The sequence below is a fragment of the Triplophysa rosa genome, linkage group LG1 (assembly GCF_024868665.1).
Source record: "Triplophysa rosa linkage group LG1, Trosa_1v2, whole genome shotgun sequence".
Classification (NCBI taxonomy): domain Eukaryota; kingdom Metazoa; phylum Chordata; class Actinopteri; order Cypriniformes; family Nemacheilidae; genus Triplophysa; species Triplophysa rosa.
The window spans coordinates 15,256,505-15,269,364 of record NC_079890.1 but is presented as its reverse complement, the minus strand read 5'-3'; the positions used below and the strand labels follow the sequence as shown (position 1 = coordinate 15,269,364).

At 37.7% G+C, this 12,860-nt stretch overlaps 1 protein-coding gene across 4 annotated transcripts in view; it reads right to left on the bottom strand.

Annotated features, from left to right (window-relative positions):
• The window catches only part of tub (TUB bipartite transcription factor), a 103,246-nt gene that overhangs the window by 13,719 nt on the left and 76,667 nt on the right, over nucleotides 1-12,860 (bottom strand). For 3 of the 4 annotated variants that reach the window (XM_057330558.1, XM_057330571.1, XM_057330564.1), the window contains 3 exons: nucleotides 5,206-5,382; nucleotides 4,584-4,705; nucleotides 1,069-1,260 (listed from right to left, as the gene is read on the bottom strand). In XM_057330558.1, the coding sequence (XP_057186541.1) occupies nucleotides 1,069-1,260; nucleotides 4,584-4,705; nucleotides 5,206-5,382 (491 nt within the window). The remainder of the gene's footprint in view (nucleotides 1-1,068; nucleotides 1,261-4,583; nucleotides 4,706-5,205; nucleotides 5,383-12,860) is intronic. The other variant, XM_057330576.1, reaches the window with a different exon arrangement.

Sequence of the window (12,860 nt, the reverse complement as noted above, 5' to 3'; positions counted from 1 at the left end):
GACCCGCCCAGAGACGCATTTTCTAGTAATGCGCTCTTTTTTTAGACAAAAAAATATTCAGTTCCTCAAAATAGCAACGCTCCAACAATGCGCCTGAGCACACCTCTTTTTTAGACCAACACGCCCATGGGCGCACAAATGAGCGCAAATGCATTTGCTATTTAAACAACGCGGCACAGGACGGGAAAATGAGAACTGCGTCGGGCGGAAACTAGCAAAAACACCGGGTGTACAATAGGGCCGGAAAACTGTGATCAAAATCCAGGTTATCACATAAACAATAATTTTTTAACTTTTCCGAAATACGTGTACAAATATTACTCTTGTATTGCTTAAAAGTGCATATGAACTTGTTTTCTTTGCAGTATTTGAGGTCTTAAAAAACAGAGCAAATAAATGCAAATAGAAACAACATTTTTATTTGAAATTTGGGAGAAATATTGTTAGTAAATGGCAGAATTAAACACAAATGATCATTTTACTTAAACACATACCTAGAAATAGTAAATTCAGAAAAACTGAAAATAATCGTGGTCTTTTTTTTCTGTAGCTGTATTTATGTATAAAGAGAGAGAGCGAGATGTTCCATAACAGCAGTGGTTGGCATGTTGGTTTTAGACACCTTGTACAAAGATCAATATAATATTTTTTTACTCTAACTGTCCACACAAATGATATGAAATGTGTATGTATAATATACAATTTTATCATTATCAGTGGCTATAATCTGCACCACCTGAGGACGTGCTAGGATTGAGAAATTGTCATCTGGTAAATTAGACATTTGGTAAACACCGTCATTTTTCATATAATTTTTCATTTAGTCAGATAAACCTCATGCCCTGTACAACAATATTATGGCTAAATTACATTTGGTTAAATCAGAGACATTTAAGTCTCTGTTTGTTAAATTCGTTCCCTTTCATTAAATCAATCATTTGAAGCTCTTCAGCAGATGAAAAAAACGGAGTGTCACTGATTGAGCTTGATTGCTAGAGCACAACAATAATGAAATCTAAATAAGCCACGATTCCCTTAGAAAAACTGAGACAAATGGGTCTGTCTGACCTTCTTTCCATCCTCTCTCTCCAGATGGAGGTAGTAGGTGGGGTACATGCCCCTGTCCATGCCCTTCTTATCCCGCGTGATCCTGCACTTTACGGTCACTCCTTGGGGGGCGGGTCTGAGAATAAACTCCTCCAGGTCATCCACATCGATGGACGGCTCGTTGGCCAATGGGGTGGAAGCCGAAGTAGCCTCCTGTTTGAGTGATTAGGCATACAGAGCACATTCCCGGACAATTTTAAATGTATGTATTGAATGAAAGGTGTTCATTATTAACAAAATAGATGGCCGCGTTCCATTCTTAACTATGCAGCTGGGTCCAGTCCAAATGAGCTTTAGAGCAAATATAAATAAATGAGTAATGCATCCCTGCTGTCTGAAATGTAAGCAGCTAGGATTAAAAGCGAAATGTTAATGCGCAGAAAAGCAGCCCAATGACGTTAACAAGGTCAGACCCAGGAGACACAGATGAGCCACACGACCAAATATATAAGAACCAAGTAAAGTTCAGTTTAATGCAATATTAAAGCTGCTCGCAAACAACACGGAGGTAAAGATTTCATATGAACATTTTTATTGATAATAAAGGGAATTATTAGATTCCTTTCAAATTTGTTCTCATAGTTTAGAATTAATACTGTTTCTATTCCTGCAGTATGACAAATATGGGTGTTTGTATACATGACTCTCCACGAAAAGAAAGATCTTGAAATATTACGTTGAACTATAATAAATAAAAAGATTTTATCTTTACAGAGCGTTATGCAATCTCCAGTGAGACAATGGCTGGGGCAGGGCTTTCAAAAAGGCACGGTGTCCATCACCAAGTTATTTTAAGAAAGTAATCATTTCACTGTTGCCATAGGAAACAACAGGACCTGAACCCTCCATTTCCAGCATTGCGGGCTTCGTGCCCAGGCAGACACAAGAAAATATATCCTATCATGACAAGACACCATCTGCTTGTGTCAGCACTGGATGTATAACACTGCTGAAGACTGAGGAGATCCCATTTTGAGCTAACAGTCATTGACACAATGGACTGTCAATTGGTAAGAGGCTTAGAATAGTCAGGAATGGACAGAAGTGACCTTTAGATATGCGAAGGGCTAGTTAGGGAAGCAACCGTAGAGTACTACACCAGATAGTCGACAACATGTCATATACAGGGAGTGCGTTTAGCGTAGGCGAACAGTAAAAAAGTGAAAATTCTCTCGTCACTGAATTGATTGTATTTTCCTCTTCCTGGTATTTTAAATTAGTTTTTATTTTAAGATTTTTAAAGTTTTAGCAAATGTATTTGTGTATTTTTTTATGTTGCTATATAAAATTAATTAATTTTATTTTTGTTTATTATTATAAATTTACTGCTTTAAACTTTAAACACAAAAAAGATATTTCGAAGAATGTTGGTAATAACATTGGCCACTATGGACTTCCATTGTATGGACATAGGGCTGTAATGATAACATAATTTTGACTATTAACACAGGATAATGTAGGCTTGTTTTGGGATATAGCTTAATTATAAACTTGTTATGAAATGGTGGCACTCGAATAATAACAGAATAATATAAAATTGAAAAGTGTCCTGCCATAATATCCAGTGCCTTTTGTATTGTATTCATTTTGCCTTGTGCACACCAGAGGTGACGCGCAACATAAAAAAAATCTTTCTAACATTAATTGTCCACTGTGTGGACGAAATCTCTGAATAACATGGGATTTCTGGTGTGCACAGAGCAGTTGAACAAATACTGGCTAATTTGACTTTATTTTACTTCATTACTTCCGCTGTTCGATTGTAATCTGTTGATGCTCCTTAAATTTCCTCGTATCAAGCCTACCCAATTTGCTTTTATATATTTTAATTTGTTTCATAATTAATACTTATATTATATGTAACATAATCTGGTTGGCCTTAAGTCTCTTCTTTCGTAAATGAAAAAAGAGGTGTAGGCCTATAGGCTTATTTGCATTTTTACTGCACCTCATTGCTCTTCGTTGTTCTGCATTCACCAATAAATATAAAGTTTTACCAATAAATATCATTTGTTTTAAATCATCTTTGTCATTAAAATATATATACAGTATATATATGCTACATAATAATAATAGCCCAACAACACACTTTACGTATATTTGCAACCAAAAAAAGAATAAAGGCGGTAATATTGCATACCGCACTATAGAGTCACACAAAATCAATGCACAGGAAATTCCATCACCACCACAGCCCTATATGGACACAAAATCACTGATACATTTCTCAAAATATATTCTTTTGTGTTCCACAGAAGAAAGTCATATCGCTGCTGTCCTAAAACCTTGTATCTCCATATTTAATGATTTTTATTTTTTCCACAAATTATTATTATTAGACACCCTTTATGTTTTGTCACTGGGTTTTGCAAATATCTAAAATAACTTTTAATAAATAAAAAGTCTTTAAAAGAGCTTGACAACTTTGACAACACAGTAATTCATCATTTAAAAAGTAGTTTTTTTTCCCATTTCCTTCCTTTTACAAAAAATTCACATGCAAGGTTTCAGAAGGACAGCGATGATATAAAGTCTTTAAATGATATAAGAGTGAATAAATGATGACCGAATTTTAATTTTTGGGGTGACCTAAAGGGATACTTCACCCCAAAATTTAAATTCTTTCATGAACTACTCACTCTCAAGTTGTTCTAAAGCTGTATAAATTTCTGTGTTTGGTTGAACATAGAGAAGGATATTTGAAAGAATGTAACCAAACAGTTCTTGGCCACAGGAAAAATGACAATGGTAGTCAAAAGTGCCCCAGAACTGTTTGCTATCCAACATTCTTCAAAATATCTTCTTTTGTTCAACAGATTTTTTTATAAAGTTACTTGTCCTACTATGGTAGTCAATGGGGTCCAAGAACTGTTTGGTTATAGACATTTCATTGGATGCGCACGCGTCTGACCCCCAGTTAACTTCCGGTTTGTGTTTGGCTAGTGTCTAATAATATAATTATTTATATTTTATTTCATTTATGTTAATATTAATTTGTATTGTTATTTTACTGTATAATAGTATTTATTTATTAAATAAATAATTTGTTTTGTGTAGTTCGGTTGCATTTAATCAAACCGTATAGTACAGTGACATCTAGTGGTTGAGATTGGTATCGCAGTCTAAATTCAAAATATTGGAGAATAGCGGTTCTTCTCGGTTTCTTTTGATTGTTATCAGAAATAATCTATAGGCACTCTATAGACTCTCTGAATGAGTACCGGAAGTTCAGTTGGGGGTCACAAAGTGCGCATGCGCAGTAAAGTTCGTTTATGTTGTTAAGATGAAACCGTCTATAAGCATTCTTCCAAATATCTTTCTCTGTGTTCATGAGAACAAAAAACAAATACAGATTTGGAACAACTCGAGGTGAGTAAATGATGACAGAAATTTTATTTTTGGGTGAACTAGCCCTTTAAATAATTTGAGGCGACAAAGTGTAGAGAAACTAAACACAGAAGATTGCTGCCGTCTACCTTGCTGGACTTTTTGCTGGTGGCGGATCCCGGTCTCGTGTTGCTGTTAAGCTGAGATGAGCTTGAGCTGACCAAATCATCTTCATCCTCCTCCTCATCAAAGTTCATGCTACTGGAGATCCCTTTGAACGAGAGAGGACATGGTGCTGATCATGCAGCGTGCTGACGGCTGAACATGAGGACAGAGCATAAACAGGCACGAAGCAAACATAAGGCATTAACACTGCGAATAACTGCACTCTGATGCCAAAAGGGCATACGGCATAAATTCAGCAGAATCAACAAACTGAATTCATTCGGTTTAGAGAAAACTCTTCGCACTTTAACAAATGAACAGAATTGAAAAGGATAAAATGATTGTCTGCAGTCTGGTTCGGGACATATGGGAGTAATACAGTATGGCACAGAAGGAAGAGAGAGAGAGGCAGACACTAAGTATACAAGAAATGCCAGTCAGTAGATCTCATAGTGGTTAGTTGCCAGATGATATTACAGGATCATAATGTTATTTCTTGTTAGGTGGTATCTAGATATGCAATCTGCATGGCTTAATCATCTTGGTCATAGGATCTCGGTCTCTCTCTCCACTCTCGTTTCAATCTGAGGACTATCGCTGTGGTACCTTTCTTCAGCATGGTGACCCGTAGGTCCTGTTTGCCCTGTGACTGTGTGCTGCCCACTGCCTCCCCATGGCCCTCTGCCTGGCTCTCCTGGGCAGGTGAGTGGCTCACGGTCAGGATCTGAATCTGGTTGCCCAGCTCCTGACCCTCATCCTGGAAGGCAGCGGGCCCATCAATTCCTGTGGTACCACCACAACACAGTAACACCATTAACTCCATCTATATCATCAACCATCTATATTCATGGTGTTCTGAGAAAACATTAGGAAATGGAGACAGACATTTAAATCTGAGTGCATGAGGAATGGATTCTATAGATGTACTGTGATTTGAACACGTAACGTTGCTTTAACGCACTTGGTGAACTTTTCATGTGTTGATGCTGAGTACCCTTGGGTTTTCAAGAATTTGCTAATCATCTATTTATAGATGCTCTTATGTCAGCCGGGTTTTGTGTTTCATCCAATTGTAGTCACCGTCACTAGGAGAGAACATATTGTCCTTTGTGCCTCAGCCATGCAGTGCAACATACTGGACAACCGCCCAGATTACATCCATCTGTCTGTCCATCCATCCATCCCACCATGCGACTATCCATCCATCACAATCAGGTCCTTATAGATTATAGGCCCTTGGTAACGTCACTCCCCCCACCTCGCCTCCTCTGCTGAACAATGTCTGAGAATTAGCTCTGACTTGAAGGGTGAAAGCCATTAGTGCTGGTGATTGCACTATGATTGTCATTGCAGTTAAAGTCCCCGTGAACCGGAAGTTGCGATTGTTTTTACTTCCGTATTTCGACGCATTTCCGTACAAAATGGAATTTCAAATGAGAAAAATAGTGGGCGTGGCTTTCATCTTTCGCCGCGATTTGATTGGATGTATAAAAACAGCCGTTGCATTTTGAAATGGAATTGGCAGCAGACTGACAGTTGAAGGAGAGGAGTTAACGGATGCTCCACCCAAGCCGTCTAATTTACGTCATTTAAAGGGATAGTTCATCCAAAAATGAAAAATCTGTCATCATTTACTTACCCTCAGGTTGTTTCAAACCTGTATCAATTTCTTTGTTCTGATGAACACAGAGAAAGATATTTGGAAGAATGTTAGCAATTTTCAGTTCTGGGACATCATCCACTACCATAGTAGGAAAGAAATATTGTTTTTTTTTGTTCTGTTTTTAAGAATTTAGGAAAACAAACAGTTCTGGACCACCTATGATTACCATTTGTGACCCTGGATCACAAAACCAGTCTTAAGTAGCACGGGAACATTTTTAGTAAAAGACAAAAATACATTGTGTGGGTCAAAATTATCAATTTTTATTTTATGCCAAAAATCATTAGGATATTAAATAAAGATCATGTTCCATGAAGATATTTTGTAAATTTCCTACCTTAAATATATAAAAAAAATATTTTTGTGAGTGGATGGTCTGCCACAGTGCCCCTGATTAACAACTTCAAAGGCGATTTTCTCAATATTTTGATTTTTTGCGCTCTCAGATTCCTGAGATTTAAACAGTTGTATCTCAGCCAGATATTGTCCTATTTTAACAACTCATATATCTATAGAAAGTTTATTTATTTATTATGTAAAAATCTCAATTTCGAAAAATTGACCCATAAAACTGGTTTTGTTGTCCAGGGTCACATTTAATTTTTCCTACTATGGTAGTCAATGATGTCCCGGAACTGAAAATTACTAACATTCTTCCAAATATCTTTCTTTGTGTTCATTGGAACAAAGTAATTTATACAGGTATGAAATTACATGAGCGTGAGTAAATGATGACAGAACTTTCATTTTTGGATGAACTATCCCTTTAAGATGGATAGTCATTACAGGAAGGAAGTGCATTTTCAGATTTTAACTAAAGATTATGAGGGCACGCAAATATTAAAAAGAAAATGACCCACATTGATAAACTACAGTCCTGCTCACCATTATTGGCACCCTTGGTAAATATGAGCAAAGAAGGCTGTAAAAATAAATCTACATTGTTTCTCCTTTTCATCTTTTATTTAAAAAATCTACAAAATTCCATCATTTCATTGAAGGAAAACAATTTGAAGTGGGGGGAATATCACATTGAGAAAAAAATGTTTTTCTTCCATATATGTTGGCCACAATTATTGGCACCCTTGTATTTAATTCACCCCGCGCCCTTAATTTATAAGAAAATCAGCTCTGAGTGTTTTCTTTTCAGTCTGATGAGGTTTGAGATTACATTGAGAGTCATCGGAGTCCATTCCTCCATAAAGAATTTCTCCAAGATCCTTCAAATGTTGGTCCTCCCTCTTCTTCAGTTCATATCACTCATTTTCTATAGGGTTCGAGGTCAGGGAACTGGGATGGCTATGGCAGTATCTTGATTTTGTGTACAGTGACCCATTTTTTATTGATGTTGATGTTTATTTTGAACCAATGTGCTGATGGACGATCTAACCACGGCCCATTATAATATTTCTAGCAGAGCAAGTCAGGTTTTGATTTTTTATTTGTTGGTATTTGATATAAAACATGATGCCATGTATCTGAACAAGATGTCCAGGACCTCTGGTATAAAAGTAGGTTCACAACAATGAAGATCTGGTGACATATTTAACTCAACTTGTGGTGATGGAGGTGCAGTTTTTTTTAATTATTATTAAATGCTTTCTGACCCTAAAATTCAACTGATTACTGCAATTTTCCATCTGTGCTCTTTGAAGAGTCTTTGGCCACTCAAATTCTTCTCCTCGCTGTGCATTGAGACAATATAGACACACATACTGTTTCAAGCAGATTTTCAACATCTCCAGTCCATTAAAACTTCTTGATCATTGCCCTGATGTTGGAAAGACATTGTTTATTGTTTTAACTATTTCCTTAAAGCCATTTTGTATTTTGTGTAGCTCAACAGAACTATATTGCACATCAGAACTATATTCTTTGGTTTTAGCCATTGTGATAAATGATTAAGGGGGTTTGGGCTTTGTGTTACTAATATTTATTCTCCTGTGCAACAAGAAGTCATGACTGGACAACGTCATGTTTCTAGTCACCTTGGTGTGCTAAGAAAATGTAAATATCAATGGGAATATACTTGGGAGGTATTTTACTCATAAGAATTTCTAGGGGTACCAATAATTGTGGCCAGGGTGTATTAGAGAAAAAAAATTCTCTGTGATATTCCCCCTACTTCAAATTGTTTTACTTTAATGAAATGTTGTTATATTGTATATTTTTTAAATAGAAGATCAAAAGGAGAAACAATGTAGATTTATTTTTACAGCCTTCTTTGCTCACATTTACCAAGGGTGCCAATAATGGTGAGCAGGACTATATTAACAATAAATGCTGCAATATTTCATGAAAAAATAGGTGTTGTAATTTTTTTTCACTGGGACTTTAAATTGACCTTTTATGTGGCTGCTTCGAAGTGTGTCGTAAGAAGGTGACTAATCAGAGAAGTGCAAAAGAGCCTGAGGAAGAAATCACAAGAGAGAGAATACTCGTGAACAAGCTGGTTTTATTTCGGTTATTCTTCGAAGCTTCAGCTCTAAGAATAGCACACAGTATCTGATTTAGTACAATCATCTGTGAGTCACAAATCTGTGTTGGATGTTACAGCATGTCGTGTAAATCTGCAGTGACCTGTGTCGGAGGCTGCTGCACAGATGAGTACAAGATAATGATGGTTTAGCAGCCTCGGCAGCACCGTAATTTAATATCAGTGGAATATCAGTCTTTTTTTAGACAAGCAAATCTAATTCAGTTTTTTGCTCAGTTGTTTTTAGAAAGCAAAGAACACAGAGTAGAGTAATTTCTACAGCTGTGTCAGGTTGTAACTCAGCTGAACACCAGCCTGGCCAGGCTGGAAACTTGCTGGTCTTAGCTGGTTTAAGCTGGTCCACACAGCCTGGAAAAGCTGGTCAAGCTGGTTTTAGCTGGTGGGTTTTAGATTGTTGGTTCCTGATCAGCTTCTGCAAGACAATTCTACTGGTGCAAAAGCACTTCCTGTTTCACTTTTTTAATTTTACATATACAGTGAGGGAAATAAGTATTTGATCCCCAAGCAAAACATAACTTTGTACTTTGTGGAGAAACCCTTGTTGGCAAGCACAGAGGTCAGACATTTCTGATAGTTGGTCACCAGGTTTGCACGTGTGTCAGGATACATTTAGTCCACTCCTCTGTAAATCTTTAAAGTTTCTTGGCTGTCGCTCAGAGGTTCTATAGGACTAGGGTCTAGAGACTGGCTAGGACATTTAATGTGCTTCTCCTTAAGCCACTCTTTAATTGTCTTGGCAATATGTTTTGGGTCTCTGTCATGTTAAAGGCACATCCATGACCCATCTTCAGTGATCTAGTTAAGGGGAGGAGGTTCTCGTCCAAGATTTTACGGTACACTGGCCCGTCCCTTAGCCCCTCAATGCGATGAAGTCATCCTGTACCCGTAGCAGAGATAAAAAGCACTAAAGCATAATGTTTCCAACACTGTGCTTCTCTGTAGGGATGGTGTTCTTGGGATCATAGTCAGCATTTCTCTCCCTCCAAAAACAGGAGTCAATTTTGGTCTCACAGCAGTGCCAGCACTTTCGCCAAAGCCTTTTCTGAATCATTTTGATGTTCACTGTCAAACTTCAGACAAGCCAGACAGGACTTCTTGAGAAAGAGGACCTTGCAGGTGCTTCAGGATTTCAATCTATTGTGGCATAGCGTGTTACCAATGGTTTGCTTGCTAACTGTGGTCCCAACTGTCTTGAAATCATTAACAGGCATCTTCCGTGTAGTTCTGGGCTGATCTTTAACCTTTCTCATGATCATCTTTACCCCATTGGGGAAATCTTGAGGGGAGCTCCAGAACAAGGGCATTTGATAGTTATTTTGTATTTCTTCTATTTCCAAATAATCACACCAGCAGTTGTCTCCTTCTCACCAAGCTTCTGTCTGTAGCCTATTCAAGGTTTGTGCAGGGCTCCAATTTTGTCCTTGACATCCTTTAAAACCTATTTGGTCTGGACCATGGTGGTGGAGAGGTTGAAATGGAAGACACAGATTCTGTTGGCAGGCATCTTTTATATACATAACAAGCTGATTTAGGAGTACTTTCTTAAAGTGACAGGACTAATCTGTGGTCCATATAGGCACATAACCAATCTGTGGAGCCAGAATTCTTGCTAGTTGGTAGGGGCGAACAGAAATTAGCGAACAGAAATTAGATAGCCTATAGGATACAGCTCTCTGCTTGGAGTGCGCCAGTAACGCTCGTCAGAAAAGTGAGTGAAACACACACACAATCACACATTTTTAACGAATACATCATTAATAGTGGTTCACTTCCGCGATTTGGTACGATTGCTTTCATATCAGCAGCGAAGCGTACTGGAGTTCACATGAACCACACCCAAGACCTCCATTTTTAAGTGGACTCGGGTACAGTTCGCGGGTGCGCACCCGGGTTCGGAAGACAGCGTTCACATCACCCAAACAAACCGAACTCTGACTTTAATCGAACCCGGGTGCGCACCAAAAGTGCTAATGTGAAACCGCCCTAAAGTAGTAGTTCATCTTCAAAATGAAAATTCTGTCATCATTTACACGCCTTTCAAGGTCTTGTCCTTTCAAACCTGTATGACTTTCTTTCTTCCGCAGAACACAAAAGAAGATATTTTGAAAAATGTTGGTAACAGCCCCCCATTCACTTGCATTGGTTACAATAGAAGTGAATAGGGGGCTGTGCTGTTCTGTTAGCAAAATTTTTCTAAATATCTTCTTTTGTGACACATAATATGTTGTCACATTTTTGCTTCTTTGGCGAAGAAGATAACGTATTTACGAAACGCTCTCTGTAGAGCAGTTTGTCCATTTACGGCTACTGTAGAAACAACACGAAGGGGACCCGCGGTAACAAAAATACAAATAATACACAGAAAAGTATTTAGCCTATGTGCAACAATAATATAATAGTGCTAATGTAATGTCTTAACATAATATTGCTGTGACAATAGGGTTGTTTCTATTTAAATAGCTCCGTTTACACATTTAGTATAAGGGGGTCCCTGCTCCATGCATCTCTCATCTAAGGGGTCCTTGCCCCGAAAAACGTTGAAGACCCCTGTGGTAAAGACATGCTCTTAAACATTGCTCTGTTCTTTTATTGGACTGTAAAACCATGTCAATCATGTCACTTTAACTCACTATCAACAAATTCTTCATATTTATAGCATCATTCTTACAGCCATAATAGTAATTGAGCACTGTATCTAATAGCAGTCACATTACAATCACACAGAGAGACAATGTTACTCTAATTCAGGAATGTTTATGTCTCGATTGCTGAAGACTGCATCAGGTCATCTCAGCACTGCTCTTGGCAGGCGGACAGCAGCTGCTCTTATATCGGGCATCAAGGTTTTTTTTGTGTTCTTTGAGAAAGGATTGGCAGCGGCGCATCGTTTCTGTGTCTCTCCAGGGACGTGTTCATTAACGCTGTGCACCATGTTGTCAGTGGTGGAGAAAGCCTTGAAAATCCTCGACACACTGACAGATCACAGGGAGAAGAGTTCAAAGGAGGAGAAGTGAAATACAAAACCACAGTATGGAGAACATGACGACACGGTGAAGAGATGTGTATAGCTGTGGTAGCTTAAACAAACACACCCATGAGAGATGTCAAATTGCAGCGTGTGCTGTTTGACTCTAATGATGAGGTTTTATTTCATAATGTTTATTATATATTCATTTTTTGAATTAGAAAGGAACTTAGTTCTTGCTGATAATGTCTGACATAAAATAAAAATGATGCATGCCTAAAAGTTTTATTGGAGTCCTTACGACAATAAAAAAGCAATTCAGTCAAAAATAAATACTGATGGCATTGTGCCCTTTTACATGTTGGCTGACATAAGCCATAATACAAAACGTAGATGTGCATGTCCAAATAACCGTGTTGACAGCAACAGAAATGGACAAATGTAAAAGTCCATGTGAAAAACATATAAAAAGAAAAATAAATACAAGAACAAGAACAAAAGAATCACAGATGCCTGTGTGGACTGCTTCAGAACATTTCCAGTCGGTCATGGCTATGACATGTCAATATCCTGTGAGTATTTCCTTCTATAAAGACCAAGTACACTCTTAACAATAAAGGTGCTTCACGATGCCATAGAAGAACCTTTTTTGTCTAAATGCTTCCATTAAGAATCTTTAACATCTGAAGAACCTTTCTGTCTCACAGAAGATTCTTTGTGGCAAGGAAAAGGGGTTCTTCAGATTATGAAAAGGTAAGAAAGAGATAGTTCTTTAAAGAACCTTTGACTGAAGGGTTCTTTGTGGAACCATAAATGGTTCTTCTATGGCATCGCTGCGAAGAATCTTTTATAGCACCTTTATTTTACATGTATAGTACATGTGAATAAGCAAGTTAAAAGAAGCATAATCCTAGAAGAAGAAGTATGAGAAATAACTTAAGCAACAGATGCAGGACCTGGCAATGGAAGATTTACAAATTTAAGAAATATTAAACAAACTAGCAAAGACCAGGATTTGGCTCGGACAGTTTTTGAAAAGTAGGAAACAAGACATGTATACTCTTAAAGAAAGGTGCTTCCAAAGGTTCTTCGATGCCATAGATAGAAGAACCTTTTGGTTCCATAAAGAACCTTTA